Genomic DNA, 21652 nt, shown 5'->3' on the forward strand with positions numbered 1-21652 from the left:
TGGAACCAAATCCACAATATTGGCAAGGTGTACCTGTAGTCTTTGATGCACTTTGTCTTAAGAGCCAGGAGGTGGCGGTGTTTTCCAAGTAATGCTTTAAGGTTGCAGTTTGTGATGGTTCTCTGAGTACTGTTTTTAAATACCGCTTGAAAGTCAGAAAACCTAAAACACAAATTTGTTCTTATCCCTAAAATCGTTGAGTGAGGAAGAAGCTGCTTCCACTTCTATGATGCATTTTTTTCTAAGACTGACTTAAAAGTTTTTATTGAGATACAATTGACATGTAACATTATGTTTCAGGTATACAACTTAATGATTCAATGTATGTATGAGTTGCAAAATAATCACCACACTATGTCATTAACATCCATCACCACACATAGTTGCAAATTTGTTTTCTTGTCATGAGAAGTTTTAAAATCTCTTATCAGCTTTTAAATACAGGATACAGTAGTATTAACTCTAGTTACCAGGGTGTACATTATATCCCCAGAACTTACTTATTTACCAGAAGTTTGTACTTTTGACCACAATTATAATGTATTTAATAAAAAGCCAAAAATATAACATTTCCTGAAGTTAGGACAGGTGAGTTTTGAACTTTGCTTTTTATTAGAAGAAAATACTTGACAACTCATAGTAGGCATTTACCTGAGACACAGGACAGAACACCTGATTAAAAGATGGACAGTGAGAAAGTTATTGATAATAATTGAAATCAAAATAGAATTAGCTTTATTTTTCTTATAGTAACTAATATATGTGTTTTACTATACAAAAAATTGAAAATTATTAATACTCATATAAAAAAACAGAATCTTAAAATTTGAGTTGAATTTTTATTTCTACCATGTTTACTTTTTTAGTTTTATTATTTTCTTCCTTATATACTTGTTTCCTTATACTTACTTACTATATTACTATATTATATATATATAATATATACTATATATTACTATATTACTATACTTACTATATTTCCTTATACTTCCTTATACTTATATACTTCCTTATATACTTCCTGATATACTTATTTACTTGATTTCTTGGATCAAATGCTTAAGTCATTTATGTTTCCTTTCTTCTTATTTTCCAATAGGTATTTCTTGTTTTTAACCTCCTCTTTAATTGCAGTACAGTTGACATATACAATATTATATTAGTTTGAGGGGTACAACATAGTGATTCCCCATTTATATGCATTACAAATTGCTTATGATGATAAATGTAATTACCATCTGTCACCATACAAAGTTACTGCAGTATTATTGACTAATATTCTCTGTGCTGTACTTTTAACCCCAGTGAATTATTTATTTTATACCTGGAAGTTTGTATCTCTTAATCCCCTTGCATATCACCCATCCCAACCCTTATCTTCCCTTCTGACAACTACCAGTTTCTTCTCTGTATTTTTTAGTTATTTATTTTTTTCAATTCCACATATAAATGAAATTTTTGTCTGATTAATTTTGTCTGATTAATTTCACATTTAGTGAAAGTGAAAACACTTTCAGGATTCATCCATGTTGTAACAAACTGCAAGATTTCATTCTTTTTTATGGCTAAGAAGTATTCCATTGTATATATACCTATTCCACATCTTTTTTTTTATCCATTCAGTCACTGAGGGACACTAGGTTGTTTCTGTATCTTGGCTGTTGTAAATAATACTGTGATGAAGATAGGGTGCATATATCTTTTCGATTTAACATTTTCCTTTTCTTCAGATGAATATCTAAAAGCAGAGTTGCTGGATAGTTCTATTTTTAATTTTTTGAGGAACCTCCATACTGTTTTCCATAGCAGCTGCACCAATTGACATTCCCACTAACAGTGCACAAGGGTTCCATTTTCTCCACATCCTCACCAACATTTGTTATTTTTTGGTTATTTGTTAACAACCTTTGTGACATATGCAGTGATATCCCATTGTGGTTGATTTTACATTTCCCTGATGATTAGTGGCATTGAGTATCTTTTCATGTGCCTGTTGACCATCAGTATGTCTTTTTTGGAAAAATGTCTCTTCAATTCCTCTACCCATTTTTTAATCATATTATTGGTTTTTACTGTTGAGTTATAGGAGTTCTTTATATTTTTTGGATATTTACTTCTTATTGGGTATATGATTTGCAACCGTTTTCTCCCATTCTGTAGGTTGCCTTTCCATTTTGTTTGCAAGCAAAAGCTTTTTAGGTTGGTGTATCTCCCACTTGTTTATTTTTGCTTTTGTTGCCTTGGCTTATAAAGTTAGATCCAAAAATCAGGGGCTCAGTTGGTTAAGCGTTTGACTTTGGCTCAGGTCCTGATCTTGGGGTCCTGGGATTGAGCCCCAGGCCCAGCTCCTTGCTCAGAGGGAGTCTGCTTCTCCCACTCCTTCTGCCCCTTCCCCAGCTTGTGGGCACAGTCTCTCTCTCTCTCCCTCTATCAAATAAATAAATAGATAGATAAATAAACTTAAAAAAAATAAAGTTAGATCCAAAAATTCAGTGCAAAGACTGGCATCAAGGAGTTGACCACCTGTTTTCTTCTAGTATTATAATTCCCAGGTTTTGAATTTAAGTCTCTAATCCGTTTTCAATTAATTTTTGTGTATGGTATAAGATAGTGTAGTTTTATTCTTTTGAATATGGCTGTCCAGTTTTCCTAACACTACTTATTGAAGAGACTGTCTTTTCCCCGTTGTATATTTTCATCTCCTTTTTTATAAATCAGTGGACTATATAGGCATGAGTTTTATTTCCGAACTCTATTTTGTTTTATTGTTTTTATGCCAGTATCATTTTATTTTGATTACTGTAGCTTTGTAATAGTTTGAAATCAGGTTCCAGCTTTGTTCTTTCTCAAGATTGCTTTTAGGTTCCGTACAAGTTTTAGAATTGTTTGTTCTATTTCTTTGAAAAATACCAATAGAGTTTTGATAGAGATTGCATTGAATCTGTAGATTGTTTTGTGGCAGCATAGACATTTTAATAATATTAATTCTTTCAATTGAGTATGGTATATCCATTTACTTGTTTATTTTTCAGTTTCTTTCATCAGTGTCTTACAGTTTTCAGTGTATTGGTCTTTCACCTCCTTGCTTAAATTTATTCCTGGGTATTTTATTCGTTTTGATGCAGTTATAAAGTGAGTTTTTTAAAATTTCTCTTTCTGATAGCTTATTGCTAATGTATAGAAACAGAACAGATTTTATATATTGATTTTGTGTCTTGCAACTTTATTGAATCCATTTATTAGTTATAGCGTTTTGGTGGAGTCTTTAGGGTTTTCTATATTTAACATCCTGTCATCCACAAAAAGTGACAATTTTACTTCTTTCCTTTCCATTTTGGATGCACTTTCTTTTTCTTGCCTAATTGTTCTGGCTAGGATTTCCAATACTGTGTTGAATACAAGTCGTGAGAGTACACATCCTTGATTCTTGATCTCAGAGGAAAAGCTTTGAGCTTTTCACCATTTAGTATGATGTTAGCTGTGGCGTGAATCTTTGTTAATATCCAGAACTACACCCTTATTTTTTAAGATAGATAAATTAAATGGAAGTGGGTTTTTTGTTTGTTTGTAATGCTTCAAAAATGTAGGATGCCACTTTCTTTTTTAAGTACTGACTTCATGTTATATCCTTGATTTAAAACCTATGAGAGCAATAGTATTTTCTGAGGCTTCTTGCCAGATTATATTCATGTAAAATATGAACATTGAGCAGCTTAAGATGAACTATGCCTGCAACCTCATTTTTAGAATCTAAGTTGCTAAAGTACAGACATAATCACCTATTTTGTATTAATTTTGAGGCTCCTTTGCATTCACCAAGATTTGTTTTACACCCAGTCTTATTTTTACCCTATATATTGCCTTTGTATTCTTCCCTTAATTTGTTTTAACCTGTTTGATGTAAAAAAAAAAAATCTGTGTGAAACAGTAAATTTGACAGAGTGTCTTCATAGTTTCTCTTTAAGTAGTGCTTTCTGTAGCCTCTCTCATGGGATGTATATCCATTAGGATTAGGTTTGGCAGCGTATAACAAAAGTCTAACGTATGTGGGGGTCGGTATGGAAATTGATTTTTCTCTCACAGTCCTCAAGTCTGGAATTAGGAAGTGCAGTGATAATAAGGAATCTCACTGTATCAGCCGTTCAGGCATCTTCTGTCTTCCTTCCTGTTCCACTCTCCTTATCACATAGTTTCATGATCCCAGATGCCTGTTTGAGCTCCAGCTCTCATATCCAGACTCCAGGCAGTAAAAGTGAAGAAGGGTGGGAGGGAACAACGGGGTCTTTGCTGGCTTAGTTGATCATTCTAAGCAGTTTTTTCTTCCCAAAAGACAAAAAACCATTTCATTTTACATTTCATTAACCATGACAGGGCCATGTGGCCTCTGGGCTATATCCATTAGCAGGGAGCCTTGGAAGTATGTTGAGTATTCATTTCTCCCACAGTGTACCCAGCTAGATTCTGTTGGGTTCTGTTCACTGTGAAGGAAGGATGGGATGGATGTTGAGGTGAGCAACTAAGAGCTTCTTTACCTCACGGTTAGTGCAGAGTTTTTATAGCAACATAGGAGACATGTTGAGGTCTAGGTGGCTCAATATCTGGGTTCTAATAGAATAGTGGGAAACGATACTAAGGTATCTCTGCTCTGCCTGCTGATTTAAACTTACTTGATCTATAGTAACATCATTTTTGTGTTATTGTTACCAGATATATGCGCTAAGTACTTTTTATACCTTCTCTGTAATCCCTACAACACTTTTTAGTAGGGCACTGAATTTCATGCGGCAAATGAGAAGATCGAGGCCCAGAGAGATTGCATAACTTGTGGCGTTCCCATGACTGGTTAAGTGATGAGTCAGTTATTAATCCCATACAGTTTAAGATCAGTATTGGTAACTGCCTCTGTCCTCTTTATGCATCTGTCTACCCATATAGCTATTCACTGCTACCTCTGCCCCACTCCTTGCACATAAAAATTATTTGAGGTTGCCCAGACACACAGAAAACAACAAAACAAGAAGATAAGCAGATTGAAGGGAACATAATCATGAGAAAACCTGATGAGGCTTAGATAGAAGTGGTCCACAGAGCTGAATGCTCCATCGTCCCAGAGAGGTGCTGGAAGGCTGGGTCTGACTTGTGTTCTATCAGATACTAAAAGACAGGAAAACAAGCTTGAATTTTCTTCGTTGGGACTCTGGGCATCTGCATTATTTTCATCATATAATAATTTGAATCCTTATAAAGATTACTGGCTTTTCATATTGCAGCTTCAACGACTCTTTAAAGGTCATTATAATGGTAATATCAGTATTTTCCGGTTTTCTCTTTGCGTGTTAGTTAAGCTGAATTACTGTTACTTATTTTTTAAGAAGTGGAAACCAAGGACACCTGGATGGCTCAGTCAGTTGAGCTTTGGACTCTTGGTTTGGGCTCAGGTCATGATCTCGGTGTTGTGAGATCGAGTCCCACATAGGCTCCGCACTGGGCGCGGAGTCTGCTTGAGACTCTCTGCCTCTCTGTCTCTCTGCCCCTCCCATGTGCGTGCTTGTGCACTGTCTCAAATAAATAAATAAATATAGAAACCTAGTCCAAGAGCATTTTTTAGCTGGATAAGGGTCGTATACTTAGTAAAAACTATGGCTCACTTTTTATTGTTTATAGAAATGCTCATATCATAGTTTTGAAAGGTACATTTTGGAAGACAGAAATCTTGACAAAAATTGTGTTGTGCTGTTTGCCAGAGCTCCTTGAAGACAAGATTTTGTCTTACTCATTTTTATGCTCTGGTGTCCTCAGTGTATGGAAGATATTTGATAAGTGAATAATGAATGAATGACTGGTAAATGAGAAAAATCTGTTAACAAATATAATTAATCTTTCTCCCTTAAGCAGGTAAGCCAATTACCTAAAATAGAGGAAAAGTGGGTCTTTTTTTTTTTTTTTACCCTTGCAAGTTGTATGAGGTGGTTTATAGTACCATTAATGATTGGACATTGGGACCACAAAGTCCAGCCCTTGAACTTGGTATATTTGGAGAATTGCCATAACTGTGCTACATCTGAAACATAGTGGTTGTAAAGGCAAGGAGCAGGAGATGAGTCTGGTAGGCTCCTGGCATGTAAAATTTCCTTATTAATTGTAAGGAATACAAGTTAGTCCCAAATTTTCAGAGATTTTTTTTTTTTTAAGATTTTATTTATTTATTTGACAGAGAGAAATCACAAGTAAGCAGAGAGGCAGGCAGAGAGAGAGGAGGAAGCAGGCTCCCTGCTGAGCAGAAAGCCCGATGTGGGGCTCGAACCCAGGACCTGGGATCATGACCTGAGCCGAAGGCAGCGGCTTAACCCACTGAGCCACCCAGGCGCCCCAAATTTTCAGAGATTTTATATGACATGTTTGTTATCTTTTTAAAAATGACTTTAATGGGGAACAGAAGGGACATGATTTGCTTTGAGTAGCATTTAAAAAATAGATAATATAATTTCCTATATTTTTATTTTCAGGATTATTTGTGAAAAATAAATTAACAGAATATTTAATTACTTTATTTTGTTTTATTTCTCAGGATGTGATCTTCGTGGTGGGAAGCTAAGTTTTTAAACTACCCCAATGGATGCAGACAGTGATGTTGCATTGGACATTCTAATTACAAATGTAGTCTGTGTTTTTAGAACAAGATGCCATTTGAACTTAAGGAAGATTGCTTTGGAGGGAGCAAATGTAATTTATAAGCGTGACGTTGGAGTAAGTATCTAAATTTTGGTATGTATGCTACATAGACTAATTTTATAGTGCTATGAATCATATTCTAAAACATATTCTCTATACAAATAGTTTATGAGCACCTTACCATGTACCAGTTGTACTGAATACAACACTGAGCCTTGTAGAAGTGGCCCCTCCTCCCCTGAAGTGTCAGCTTTTGGATATTCCCCATCTCCAGGACTCAGCAAAGAATTCACAGGCTACTAGAATTTGATTGTTCTCTCAATTTCTTTTAAATGAAGAAGGAGGCATTTATACATGGTGTATACTTATTCAAATATAATTTTTTAAGGGCTGCTGGGTGGCACATTTGGTTAAGTGTCAGACTCTTGGTTTCAGCTCAGGTCATGATCTCAGGGTCTTGAGATTGAGCCCCGTGTCCGCCTCTGCTCTCAGCTTGGAGTCAGCTTAAGTTCCTCTCTCCCTTTGGCCCTCCCCCTACTCTCTCTCACTTTCTCTCTCTCGAATAAATAAATCTTTAAAAATATTTATATATATAGTTTCTTGGTTACATGAATGATGTATGATACGTATGATGCTGTAATATATATATTGTGATTTTTGTAGTATATGTTAATACCCCTCTTTATTTAGCCAAAATAGTTGGTATTCTTTAGGAATAAATTGCTGAAAATAATATGGTTCTTATCCTAACCTGGACAGTATTAATTTTAGTTTTTGTTAGACCTGTATTATTTAAAATAGAAGCATTGATTACTTGCTTTTAACCTTACTGAGATTAATACTACAAAGGACAGTGTGTGTTCACTGGCTTTTATAAACCAAATGATGTTGAGATATAGATTTTATACATTTATTATGAAAACTATGAATGTATATGAAGGCTCTAAGCTCTAAAAATTCGATGCCAGTATACCTCAGTAAATTATCATTAGCTCTTAGTTCTAGAAACTAAGTTAAGATGAATTAAACTCAATTAAAAATTGCAATGACCCACAATTAAAGATTTTCAAGTTCATCAGTCTTGCCATCGTCACCTAAATAAAGGAATGAAGATATCTGCTAAGAAGGTTAATAAAGTGCCTAATACTGCTTTGGAACTTGAGCATGCCATGTGATAGGGAAGTCATTTTTCGTAGGAGGTTAATTGAAAAAGCTGAATTGATGGATAAGGTGGTGGTGAAAGACAGTTAAATGCAGAATAAACTCAGTTTAGTGTTTCTCAGCCACTTGTGTATGAAATTTGATAATATCTTTTAATTCAAGTTTAATTTGGCTCTTGGTTAAATTTTATCCTTCCAGACATTATAGCTTTCTCGTTTGGTAATGTGACCTATGACAGAGAAAGGGTGAAACTTGAAAAGTAACAGAAGTTTTAAGGAGAAATATCCAATTCATTTATATGTTACAGTATTCAGTAAACATTTATCTCTTATGCATTATGGGCATATGATATTTTCCATAAATGAGAAATAGTAATAAAAATTTAAATTCACATTGTTCTCTTGGACCTTAGTCCTTGACTGATTTATACTTACTCTGTAGATAATTTCATTCAAACCCACAGCCTTCAAATGCCTTTCATATCTAAGGAATCTAAAATTACATCTCTAGCTCCAACATTTGTCCTACACTCAAGATTTGTATATTGAACTTGAATCTGTAGTAGTCATCTCCACTGTAAGATAATATAATGATGAGTACCGTGAAGCAGAATAAAGTAGGGTATGAGGTGAGAGCAGTGAGGGGATGGGTTGCTTTGTTGGTCAGGGAAGACCTCTCTATCTGACATCTGATGACAGACTTGAATGAAAGTGAGAGTATTGAGGGAAGACTATTCCAGATGAAAATATTAACAATTACTGCAAAACCCCTGAGGTTTGAATACGTTTGGCATCTTTAAGGATCCATGCAAATTGCAAATTCCAGTTACGTGGCCAGGGTGGAATGAGAGTTGAAAAGTTTGCATGCTTGTAGTACATTGATTTCAAGTATATAGTAAGAGGTTGATACAGACCTTGTATTTTTAATTAATTAAATGTCTTTTTTAATTAATATGTCCTTTGTGTTCAGTATTGTACTTAAATTCAGAATGGATGATTTGGAGAGCAATTACTTATTTCAGTCTTGGGTAAGCATCGAGTACTAGTTACACTTTTATTAAAATGGCCACATGGAGTAGGAGCGTAAATGAAAATTAATGCTTAGTATGTAACCGTGTGTTTTATTTTGTTCTTTTGTAGAAAGTATTAATGAAGCTGAGAAAACCTAGAATTACAGCTACAATTTGGTCCTCAGGAAAAATTATTTGCACTGGAGCAACAAGGTAAATTTTAATTGGATTTCTTACTTTAACTTTAAAATTTTTCCTTCATGGAAAGGACATTTTCCTAGACTTAAAATCATGTGTACAGTTTGTCATATTTGTCAGTATAAAATTTATTTCCTGTGTAACTGATGATCTTTTCTTTCCTTAAAACCATAGTGAAGAAGAAGCTAAATTTGGTGCCAGGCGTTTAGCCCGCAGTCTTCAGAAACTAGGTTTTCAGGTAACATTTTCAAAAAAACATCCAAACTACAAATATTAAAGGATTTAATTTATAGAGTTAAACTTTTTAATTTGATAGACTAAGGAAATCACACAGATGAGGACCTGGGCGGCTCAGTCAGTTAAGTGTCTGACTTTGGCTCTGTTTGTGATCTTAGGGTGCTGGGATTGAGCCCTGCCTTGGGGCTCCCTGCTTGGGGATGGCCTGCTTCTCCCTCTACCTCTGCCACTCCCCCTGATTGTGCATGCTCTCACTCTCCCCTCTCTCTCTCAAATAAATAAAAATTTTAAAGGGAAAAAAAAAAATCACACAGATACTCTTTTCATGATTGACCTTTTTCTTACTGTCCTTCAGTACAAAAATTTAGTAGCAAACTCTAAACCATGTGAGTACTTGTAAAGGACCTTGGCATTTTCTCTAACCCCTTGCTCACTGAGAGACTTACTGCCTTACAAGTGAACTGCCTTTTCAGCTCTGCTAGGCTGTTCACTTCTCACCAAAAAGATCTTGTTTTTGATCATCTCAAGACTGGTATGTCGGGATGGTGAGAGTAGAGAGTAGGGCATATGTGTAAAAAGTTAAAGTGTATTTGTTTTTATTTGTAGATAGCTATCACATAAATTATAAAGAAGAAAAAAGATACTAGAATGGAACCTGCATAGATTTATGCATTTAATGGCTAAGAGTAAACAGTGTTCCTTTGTATTATGGTTAGTGAGAATATTACCATTATAACAGGATATTGTGATTATTTAAAATATGCCAAACTTAAGTAATCTGTGCTTTAGAAATAACTACATTATGTGGTAAGTTGAAAAGAATTCACATGAATAACTAATTCCAACTATACACCTGTATATAAGGAGTCAGAAAAGCCTGCATTCTGTAAAAATCAGAGGTATTAAAAATGACATAAATTCTAAACAAAATGCACATTGTATAAAAAGGGACATTTATAAGATTGGCTTGCTGTGTCAAATCTGTGGTTTGGTCTACAAAAAATACACACTGGTTGGCGGGCTCTTACATGTAAAGTGACTGTTGTTAGCCGGTTAACTTTATCAAATATAATTTTATGGAGGCATAAATTTGAGTAAACTTAGTACGTATTATGGACTTCTTACATCACTTGCAAGTGATGAGTAAATGAAAAAAAGATAAAGATGAGCTGTGGTCCCCAAAGAGGTGGGTCCAGGCTGTATGGAATGAACACTGATAAAAAGTTGAGTTTCTGTCTGACTTCTTCAGTCTTCCTTGAGGTGAAAGGTGCTAGAAAGGTATGGAAGTTCTGGTGGGTAGGGGGAAGGTTGGTGCTTGAGGAAAGTGACAATATTGAAAGTCTTGACTGACGGTGGTGCCATTTTGGACAGTTTTGTGACTCATCAACTGCCTTGTGCAGGTACTCAGCTGGAGAACAGTTAATCCGGAAGTTTTACTGGGAACATTTCAAAGCATAGTAGGATATTGTGGTATTCAAGTTATTGGTAGGAGTGGCTGAAGTTACTTTTTAGCCTTGGAGCTTCTCATCTTAGCATAACATTGGAAGTGTTGAGAAAAGTCAAGTTAAAAACACGGTTTTCTCACCCTCCCCCCCCCCCCAAAAACAAACGTAAACTAACTAAACTCATAGAAATATCATTTTATTCTACTGCATATAAGAAGATGACCTTTGGAGCTCAGAGTACACTCAGTATTTATTGACTTTTAAGTGGCAACTTTTCCATTTTGACTCTAGAAGGAGAACACTGCTTTAAATTTTTTATCACTCTTTTTTATCCTATCCTTGTAGATTAAATATCCCATTTAAAGTATTAAAAAAAATAAACATAAGATTCAGAGACCCAGGTGTTTTAATCATGCAACTATCTCAGGTTTCATTTAATTTTTTGATTAAGTTTTTGACCTTTTATTTCCCTTTAATTACAGTTGACCCTTGAATAACACAGGCTTAAACTATGTGTATCCACATATATGCAGATGTTTTTCCATAAACATAGTATAATATTATATGTTCTCTTCCTTACAATTTTACTATTTTTTTAAAAGATTTTATTTATTTATTCAACACAGAGAGAGAGATCACAAGTAGGCCGAGAGGCAGGCAGAGAGTGACAAGGAAGCAGGCTCCCCGCTGTGCAGAGAGCCCGATGCGGGGCTCAATCCCAAGACCCTGAGATCACGACCTGAGCCCAAGGCAGCAGCTTAACCCACTGAGCCACCCAGGCGCCCCATTCCTTACAATTTTAATATCATTTTATTTTCTCTAGCTTTATTGTAAGAATACAATATATAATATAAGATGCAAAGTATGTATTAATTGACTATTTTATGGGTAAGGCTGCCAGTCAACTGTAGGCTATGAGTAGTTGAGTTTTGGGGGAGTTAGAAGTTATAGGTGGACTTCTGACTGGTCGGGGCACTAATCCCTCTGTTGTTCAGGGTCAACTGCATGGCATTAAGAAATCACTCATAATCTAAAATACTATATCGTATCGATGTTTAAGATGTGCTTGTTCTTTCTTATGTGCTCTAATTCTCCCCCCCCCACTGTCTTTTTATATTTATTTATTAACATATAATGTATTATTTGTTTCAGGGGTATAGGTCTGTGATTCATTAGTCTAACACTTCACAGCACTCAACATAGCACATACCCTCCCCAATGTCCATCACCCAGCCACCCCACTCCACTCCAGCCCCACACCTTCTACTCCAGCAGCCCTCAGTTTGTTTTCCAAGATTAAGAGTCTCTTATGGTTTGTCTCCCTCTCTGATTTCATCTTGTTTCATTTTTCCCTCCATTCCCCTGTGATCCTCTGCCTTGTTTCTCAAATTCCACATATCAGTAAGATCATATGATAATTGTCTTTCTCTGATTGACTTATTTCACTCAGCATAACACCCTCTAGTTCCATCCATGTCACAAATGGCAAGATTTCATTTTTTTGATGGCTGCATAATATTCCATTGTAGATATCTGTACTACATCTTCTTTATCCATTCATCTGTTGATGGACATCTAGGTTCTTTCCATAGTTTGGCTGTTGTGGACATTGCTGCTGTAAACATTCAGGTGCACGTGCCCCTTCGGATCACTACATTTGTATCTTTAGGATAAATACCCAGTAGTGTGATTGCTGGGTCATAGGGTAGCTCTATTTTCAACTTTTTGAGGAACCTCCATGCTGTTTTCCAGAGTGGTTGCACCAGCTTGCATCCCCACCAACAATGTAGGAGGGTTCCCCTTTCTCCACATCCTTGCCAACATCTGTCATTTCCTGACTTGTTAACTTTAGCCATTCTGACCGTTGTGAGGTTGTGTCCCACTGTGATTTTGATTTGTATTTCCCTGATGCTGAGTGATGTTGAGCACTTTTTCATGTGCTCTAATTGTTTTATTTTGTTTTAAGATTTTGTTTGTTTATTTGAGAGAGAGAGAACTACTGGTGGGGAGGGTTAGAAGGAGAGAGAGAGAAGCCTACTCCCTGCTGAGCAGGAAGCTAGAGGATTGAAACAGTTATTTACAGTTGCCCTGATGAGCAGAGTTTTTTTTTTTTTTTCCTGATAATTTTTTTTTGTTTCAAAACAATTCATTTAGTTGTACTTCTCTCCTACAGGTAATATTTACAGATTTTAAGGTTGTTAACGTTTTGGCAGTGTGTAACATGCCATTTGAAATCCGTTTGCCAGAATTCACAAAGAACAATAGACCTCATGCCAGGTAGGTCTTTGCAGAATCTAGACAACTTACCAAATTTGTAATGACTTGTCAGCCTGTAAATATTTATATTAATTGTGATTTTTTTTTTTTTGGTATAGTTATGAACCTGAACTTCATCCTGCTGTGTGCTATCGGATAAAATCTCTAAGAGCTACATTACAGATTTTTTCAACAGGAAGTATCACAGTAACAGGTATTTTATGATATTGAACCCAAGCTTATGGTCAGTTATGGTTTGAATGAGGTGTCTATATTAAAATGGAAATAAAGTCTCGTTTGTCCCCTTCAGTCACTTCTGCTCCTCAAGGGGAACCAGTCTCTGGACTTCTAACACTGTAGTTTAATTTTCCCTACTTTTATATACTGTTTTAAAATCGTAAACAGCTATTTTAGGTCTGTCTTCTTTCACTCATTATTATCTTAGTGTGGGATTCATCCATATTATTCTATATAGTTAGAGATCATTCATTCTTATTGCTGTGTAGTATCCAGGATCTGAATTACACTGTCCATAAGCATTTGGATAGTTCCCAGTTTGGAGCTATTAAGAATATTTTAGTATATATTTTCATAGTGTGATTTTTTTTTGATTTGTGATATCTTGCGTTTAAAATATTCAAGAGAACCCATTTTATAAACTTAATAGAGAAGAGGTTTTACATAAGTAAAATAGTCAAATATCATTGGTAACTATTTGTCATGTCTCATATGTATTTTGTTCTGTATCTCTTGAGTCGTAAGTATTTAAAAGTGGTGGTTTAAGCAGCTAGGCATAGAGAGCATTAGCACACAGGATGGCTTTAAAGGTATTGTATTTATAAATGGTACAGAAACATCACTTAGGAGTCAGGCCCAATCTTTGGCTAAATTGAGTTCAGGAAAATTTCTTTGGTGTTCTTGAATTTTCTTTGTACTCCTTCAGTCCTTAGAGGAAAATACACATTATTGACACCTTTAGACTCTCAACAGAGGTAAGCTTAGTTTTGACTCATCCTATGGGTTTTCACATCTTCCTTAGAGACTTTTAAAGCCTACTGCCAGCATCTTTCCTGAATCTTAAAATGGAGTGACAGGGAATAAATCCATGTGTCCCCTTCTTTCAACTGTCTCTTTCTTTTGGAGCCCAGACTTCAGAGAAGCCCCAAAGTCTATCAATCAATAAGTACCTATAAATCTATATTTACTGAGTTAATAGATAATTAACATAATAACAAAGAGGATGATTGGATTAATTAGTATACATTACATATTTACATCTGTAACATCCTATGAAACATTAACAAGTCAGTGAACAGATTCTGAGTAGTTTCCACAGGCAAAGCACTAACCTGTGTGGGGGAGGCGAGGGGAATCAGGAAGAAGCAGACCTGGATAACACGTGGTCAGTACCTTCAGAGAGTTCACAGTGGGTACAATATGTATGTTTTCAGCATCTTTCAAAAGAATTAAGCGTACTTTAGTGAAACTGTTTTTATTCAAAATAAGTTTTATGAAAATATTTCCGTTGTCTCTTTTTATGTTTCTTTTTAGCTATTTAAATGGAAGATTACCTTTTTAAAAAGTTATCCCAAGCATTATGTGGATTAATTCACATATACTCTCACCCCCTTCCTGCATGTGTGTTTCCCTAATTTACTGAGTAAGCTGTGACGATGAGTGGCCAGATGAATATTAAACATGTGGTGGGTAACAAGTACTAGTAAATCTGGGTGGGGGGGCAGTTTAGACCACTTAGTTAATAACAGCTCTCTGGTTTCCCAGTACTTTGGAAGCAGCTTTGTCTTCTTTACTGGGTTCCTCAGTACTCCTGCGAGCTGTGAGCATCAGCAGTATCCTAACCAAAAGCCAGGCTACAATGACCAAGAGGATAGTGACCAAAATGTCAGTCCCTTTCATCATTTCTTCTTTAATCAGCATCTAACAGCGCTGTCAGATTTTTATATTTATATATATACTGTCTTCACACTGCCCTAAAACGAGGTGAATAATAGCATTTTGTGTTTCAGATTTCCTTGAATTGTTCAGAAAAAAATGTTATTCTGTTGGTTTGTGTTCTGGCTGTATAATTGTGTAAAGTGCAGATCTTTTTTTTTAAACAATCAATCCGATAGTCTAAACTATGTGAATGTCCTCCCTTCCGGGAAATGCAAGTTCCTAGCGCTCTTCTCACCCCTTTTTCCGTTACAGGGCCCAACGTAAAGGCTGTTGCGACTGCTGTGGAACAGATTTACCCATTTGTGTTTGAAAGCAGGAAAGAAATTTTATAATTCATCATGTAATTGGTTAGAATCCCTAACTGAGCACCTTTTAAAACCTGCTGCACATTGGACTCAAAACAAAAGGAAAACTGGACCAACAGTAATTGAGGAAATAGACTCTTTTATTCATTCACGGCTACAGTGTAAGCTCCAAGCCCTTTGGATTTTATTTCAAACCTTGCTGTAATATAAAAAGGAAGTTTACAAGACATGACATTGCTGCTTTTACAAAAGGACATTCTATTTATTTTCGCAGTAATTCTCATGTCCCCCCGTAAGCAGAGCTGTCACAGTGTGCACTACCTTGAATTGTTTTGTTATTGTCATTATTTCTTCCCAGTTTGAGCTAATGTGTTTTATTTGTGAATAGTCTTTTACATTTTTGTATGCTGAATATGGGCACCAAAGAACCTGTAAAAGTTATCTTTTTCAATTGAATGTGCACAAATAAAAGTTTGGAAAAGATCTCTCTTCATTCTGTAACTTTTACTCCCCATTTTCTATTTTAACAAAAATTGTATTCATAATTCTTTTTTCTTTTTAATCTATGCAAGCTTAGACTTTTGCTAAAGTGTGTTGGCTTCTTTTTGAAGTGTATTTTGTAAATATATATATGCCACATGTGTATAGTATCTTTTACTGCTCTTGTTACCAAATATTAAATAGGAATTTTTTTTTTCTTGCAGATTAGAAATAAAAGTATGTATATAAACTCTAGGGAGCAAACCGGAGTAGAACTTTATAGATTAAGCATAATGTTTTATGTTGCTAATTTAATATGATAGAAAATGTTAAATATCTTTTAAAAGTTACAAAGGTGTAGTTTTAAGAAGCAAAACCTCTTACCTACAAGATGGATATGAGAAAGAAGCTGTGATGGTTTGTACCTCATATGTACTTGTGTTATTCTGGTTAAGACTCACCTCTAGTTGTAGGAAAGTAGTAATCTTAGGTTGGTGCTGAAGGCTATACTAAGAGTCTTGTCAGTTGATACATTGTGCTGTTTTAACAAGAAGTGCCCACAAGCTGCCTCTGTGCCACAGTATAATTATAATACAGTTCAACTTGAACTTGAAAGCCATTTAACAAGATAGGTCTTTCCCCTTGCTGTGTCTTATTTAATGGAGCTGAAGAGTGACTATTCAGTATTTGGGATTGCTACTCTTAAAGTTAAAAAAAATATATGCATTTGTGAACCACTGGCCTCTGGCTCACCCAAGAGCCTTGGAGTAGTACGCGATCAGGCTGCACCCATGCCATACCACTTGGGATTAGGAGTTTAGTAGAACCAACAGTAATTTCACTTAGAAATAAAGCTGAGTGGAGAGTCCAATTAACTTCCTAGTAGCAACTTAATAGAGACAATATTCCAACACAATCTTCCACTAAAACCTGAGTTTTCAAAATGTTTTGGAAGTTTCATGAAAAATCACATTTAGTCCTCCATGTTCTAGTTCATTTTCCTTACGATATTATAGTCTTCCAAACCTAGCTTACATACTGCACTGAAAAACATAACCTTATTTTTACATTTTTTTTTTATCCCCTTTTCTCTCGATGCCCTCCCCTGCGGTGCCTCTCATCCTTAAGTCAGGGGGCAAAGGCTAGCTTTTATATTTTCTTTCTTGTGAAAGACTTGTGATTTTCAAACTTCTCTTATTCTCTCTCTCCTGGTTTTGTTTTGTTTGGTTTTTGGTTTTTGTTTTTTTGTTTTTTTTTTACATTGTGTTTATTTGCTTCATTTTAAGATCCAGTAGGATAGGGTAAACCTCATGAAATATAGAGGATACAATTCAGTAAAGAAGTCACAGGTTCTGGGAGACTATTTTTAAAAATTGAGATTTTCCACTTAGCTTTAACTAACAATAATAAGTAACCTGTTTGGTAATGTTCACAGAAAGAGAAATGGAGGTGGGGGGGGGCATGATTGTATGGCCAAGGTGTGGATCCAGATATCGTAATATTTTCAGTATTCAAGTAACTTGAGAAATAGGTAATCAGTAGCTCATCAAAATGCTTTCTCAGAAAAAAGGAAGAAAGACAATCTAACTGGGTCAGGTGTCAGGGCCGCCGTGTGAGCATCGCTTGGCGAAGTGTCACGGATAACCCGCTAAACTGAACAAAGCTGGGAAGAATGAGCGCGTCTGATGTCTTCTGCTGGCTCTTCACAAGTGCTGTAAATTTTTTTATAAATAAAAACTGTGAATATATACATACAAATGATAAGTTTTTCCCCCTTTTTTATTTTTGGAAATCAAAAAGCTCTGGTTAAGGGTGTATTGGGTAGAAATTTGTTTGAAGACAGAATTATTTAGTTACATACTCAGGATAGTAAAAGAAAAATACAGGAGTGTTTAAGATACTGCAGTTGAAATCACTAGTGATAAACCTAAGTTTATGAACAGTTTCCTACCCATTTATGATGAATGGCTAAAACAAGAAATTACTAATATATATATACAGTTTTGAACTTCGAAGGGAACATGTAACAGTTTTGTTAAATATCTTACAATCTGGGATGCTTGATAAAGAAAAAAATTTATCAATTACCTGTCTTGATTTTTTTTAAATCATCTCAGCATATAATTCTGCTGAGGATTCATAATAAATTTCTTTCTTTTTTTTTTTTTTAAAGATTTTATTTATTTATTTGAGAGAGAGACAGTGAGAGAGAGCATGAGCGAGGAGAAGGTCAGAGAGAGAAGCAGACTCCCCGTGGAGCTGGGAGCCCGATGCAGGACTTGATCCCGGGACTCCAGGATCATGACCTGAGCCGAAGGCAGTCGTCCAACCAACTGAGCCACCCAGGCGCCCCCATAATAAATTTCTTAAATTGATCCTTTACAGAACACACTTTTCTTTCTCTTTCCAAAATAAAACACAAAAAACATGCTCCAACTTGCATAGGAAATGAGCTGTGGTAGAAATAAAATCTCAAATCTCCCTTCCTCAGAACTTTCTCTGCCAATTCTCATTATGTAATACGTTTCAGAATCAGGACTTCAAGTCATTCTCCTGAGGCTCTGCTAATACAGTGTCACTGTTACTTACATAGATTTATAGTCTTTCAATTTTGTTATAGGGAAATTCCTAGGTCATGTACCCTCATCAAACTGGCACAGTTTGTTAGGGGCCAATAGGAAAATTCCAGTCTAAATAACAAATGGGTTTTGGCTCTTAGGATTCTCTGTTCTTCAGGCCGGTCATGTTTTATTCTTTTTCAAGTTAGATTATTCATACTTTAAGTTTCTGTGTGTGTGTCCCATAGCTTATAATAGTAATTTAATGGGTCACTACTTAAATAGATCGAGATTATTTATTGTAGATTTTCTGTCATCATATCCAAATTGGGGAAAACACCTCACCGAGTCCCAATATTCAGCTGGAGAGATACAGAAGAGAGCAGTTCACTGTTGTGTGGGGGAAACCCAAGTTCCTGTTACAGTCGGTGACCTCCATTTCATCCTAGAGAAGAACACATGGTGAGGGAACTGTCCTGCTGTCTGAATGTCACACACTGCATCTGCCGTTTTCTGCAAGTCAGCATGGGTTACAGCTCGTGTGCCATCACCTGAGGTAGTGATAGTCCTGAGGAGCGCAGAGGATTGCAGGAAGCTATGGATAGCTGGTAAGTCATCATGAAAGCCTTCCAAGGAGAGAGTTTCATAAGCTTGACTTAATAACTCACACCTAATTGATTATAAAGATTGGGATCAATCACCTGATGGCCCGACCCTTTCCTAAAGTTTTAGCAACGGACAACTAAGTAAAAATGGTCCCAGGATTTTGAAATAGCCCTTTCTAGACGTGTTTTTCCAAATGGATGGAAAAAATGTTTACTTTTCTCAACTATTGCAGAATTGTTTTAATATTTTATACATAAAATTCATAGAAGGATATTTTGTATTACACTGTAGTTCATAAAATAAGCTGCATTATCTTTGTACTTGTTGAACTATAATTAGGAATTATCACTGAAATCCTAGCCAGGAACTTCTCCTAATCTAGAACATACGTGCAACTCTCCACGTTGTGTCCTGGTTCTTTTTCACAGAAGGCCCAGTGCAAGTACTGTCATAGTGGGCAAAAACCTGTGAGTTCGTGTTCAGGCCACTGAGATGTCTGGATCATGAAGCCGCAACTGGTCTCTGCACACACATAACCTTAAGGCAAAAGTTGATTGCATTACTAGTTCATCGTTTCTCAAAGGCTGCTCTGTGAAAAGGGTGTGAGGTATTGAACCAGCCAGGATCTGTTTCACGGGGAGTCCTAGGCAGAGTAAGAAAGGGATCACGGGATCTTGTACCTCCTTTACCTTTCGAGAGGTGAAGGTTAAAGTTTGCCTTTATAATTTCAAGGTGTCTCTAAAACTACCTCCACAACACTAGGGAGAAAACATGGGAGTGGCCAATATGTCTTGGTACAAAGACACCCTTCTAATTGTTGTCCTACTTCACCAACATTTGCAAGGTTTGCGGCCATTAGGTCTCTGGAGAAAGCTGCCTTGGTTGTCCCCTACCACACAGACTTCTACACTCCAAGAGCTGCTCTTGGGGTTTTCTTTTCTGAAGCTGTTTTGGCACTAATTCCTCTTGATGATGACTCATAAAACAAATGTTGTTTTTCACATAGTTCCTGAAAGAGAAAGGCACTAATGAAAATGTCACTCATAGTTTATTGTACTTGGGGAAAAAAAAAAAAAGTACAGGCTATTATTTTTTTTTAAAACCACCCTGGGGCTTTAAGATTTTAGCCTGCCCGAAAAGACGTTTTTACTGCAAAGCCTTGATGTACCATGAAATTCAGTTTTACCCCGAACTTTGGTCAAGCTCATGCAAAGGGTAAGGTGGGGAGGGCGACTTCCCAGAAAATCAAGGCATTCCTACCTGCGAAGTTCAAGGATAGTATTACATAGAACTAATGGAGATAGTGTCCCAGATCCTATTTTATTTTCCTCCTCTTCTCAAACTCTACCAGTATGCCTGTACTGGCATCTGTGTTGTCTGCCTTCTGCCTTATGTGCTTGCTCCTGCATTAAGAAGTTCTCTTCTACGGGACTATTCCCATCAGTATAAAAATATGCCCTGGTATTTTACGCTTTTTAGAAACAAAGGCCACCTTTGACCCTCTTTCAAAGATCTTTCCCTGTACATTGAACCAGTTACTTGGGCAGATAGAGACTTCTGCTTTCAAGGAGCTTATCTTTTAATAAAGGAGACAAGTTTATAAGCATATAATTTTGAGTAGTAAAAGTGTTAGTGAGAAAAATAAACAGGAAAAAAAATGGAAACAGATGGGAGATGACTATCACACTGCTGCTATCACTCTAAAGAGATGACATTTGATCAGAAACTTTCAAGTTAAGGAGGAAACCCTGTGAAAAACTGGAAGCACTATGTTTCCAGAAAGGTCAGAACATGGCTGGTACGTGAACGATGAGATGAGCTTAGAGAAGTAGGTGGCAGCCACAGAAGTGTGCATTTTATTTGAAATGTAATTTGAACCACAGGATTTTGAGCTGAGGAATGACATCTTTAGAAGATCAATCGAACTGCTGGTTCGAGGATAGACTGGGGAGGGCAGGGGCTGGAAGACAGTGCAGAGGTTAGTCTAGTCCAAGGAAAAGGTTGTGGTTGGGATGGAGCATGGCACTCGTCGAATGGGTCAGATTCACGGTATGTTTTGTTAACAGATTTAACGAGACTTAGTGCAGACATGTGGTGTAGGGATTACCATGGATGAATCCTAAGCGTCTAGGAATGAGACTGATCACCGGGGTTTAGCAATGTAGAGGTCACTGGGATGTTAGAGCAATTTCGCTAGGGTGGTAGCCTTAAAAGTCTCATTGGGGCAGGTTCATGAGAGAATGGAGAAAGAGAAATTGATGTCAATGAATATTCCAGAACTTTGCTATAAGTGGTAGCAAAGAAACAACACAAGCTAAAGAGGAAAATGGAATCAAGACCATTTTTTTTAAGACGGGGGAAAAAAAAATCACACAGTTTCTAGTGAGAAGTCGGATCCAGTAGAGAGGTAAAATGTTCATGATGCAAGACTGAGCAGAGACAACTGTTGGAGAATGTCCTGGAAAAGGGATGGAGGAGAGCGTGAAGTGCTTGGCCTCACACAGGAATGCCGGAACTTACAGAGAGAACCTGGAAGGATGATGGTGTATTTAGATACAAACACTAATATGTGGGTTGTTGTGTACAGAAGTTGCCTTCTGATTGTGTCCATTTCTTCAGTGAAGTCAGAGACAAGGTCATCAGTAGGAGTGAACAAGGCTAAGGAGGTGGAGAGGTTTCCAGTCCATAGGCCTGGGACATATGTGACTGTCAGGCAGCACTGAAGGCCACTTGAGGTCAACGATCATGATTTTTTTTTAATTAACTTAT

General features: G+C 36.4%; 2 protein-coding genes across 11 annotated transcripts in view; one reads left to right on the forward strand and one right to left on the reverse strand.

The window, feature by feature from the left end:
* The window catches only part of TBPL1 (TATA-box binding protein like 1), a 36724-nt gene extending 21002 nt beyond the window's left edge, over nt 1-15722 (forward strand). For all 3 annotated transcript variants that reach the window (XM_047733007.1, XM_047733006.1, XM_047733005.1), the window contains 6 exons: nt 6569-6747; nt 8973-9055; nt 9215-9278; nt 12896-12999; nt 13098-13192; nt 15187-15722. In XM_047733007.1, coding sequence (XP_047588963.1) covers nt 6613-6747; nt 8973-9055; nt 9215-9278; nt 12896-12999; nt 13098-13192; nt 15187-15266 — 561 coding nt within the window. In that variant the 5' untranslated portion in view covers nt 6569-6612 and the 3' untranslated portion in view covers nt 15267-15722. The remainder of the gene's footprint in view (nt 1-6568; nt 6748-8972; nt 9056-9214; nt 9279-12895; nt 13000-13097; nt 13193-15186) is intronic.
* Nucleotides 12709-21652, reverse strand: part of SLC2A12 (solute carrier family 2 member 12) — a 58110-nt gene continuing 49166 nt past the window's right edge. For 4 of the 8 annotated variants that reach the window (XM_047733000.1, XM_047732993.1, XM_047732997.1 and 1 more), the window contains one exon: nt 18025-19892. In XM_047733000.1, coding sequence (XP_047588956.1) covers nt 19739-19892 — 154 coding nt within the window. In that variant the 3' untranslated portion in view covers nt 18025-19738. Of the gene's footprint in view, nt 14433-16945; nt 17432-18024; nt 19893-21652 lie in introns of those variants that run through there. The other 4 variants (XM_047733003.1, XM_047732994.1, XM_047732995.1 and 1 more) reach the window with 4 other exon arrangements.

This window comes from Lutra lutra, chromosome 6, assembly GCF_902655055.1.
Source record: "Lutra lutra chromosome 6, mLutLut1.2, whole genome shotgun sequence".
Classification (NCBI taxonomy): domain Eukaryota; kingdom Metazoa; phylum Chordata; class Mammalia; order Carnivora; family Mustelidae; genus Lutra; species Lutra lutra.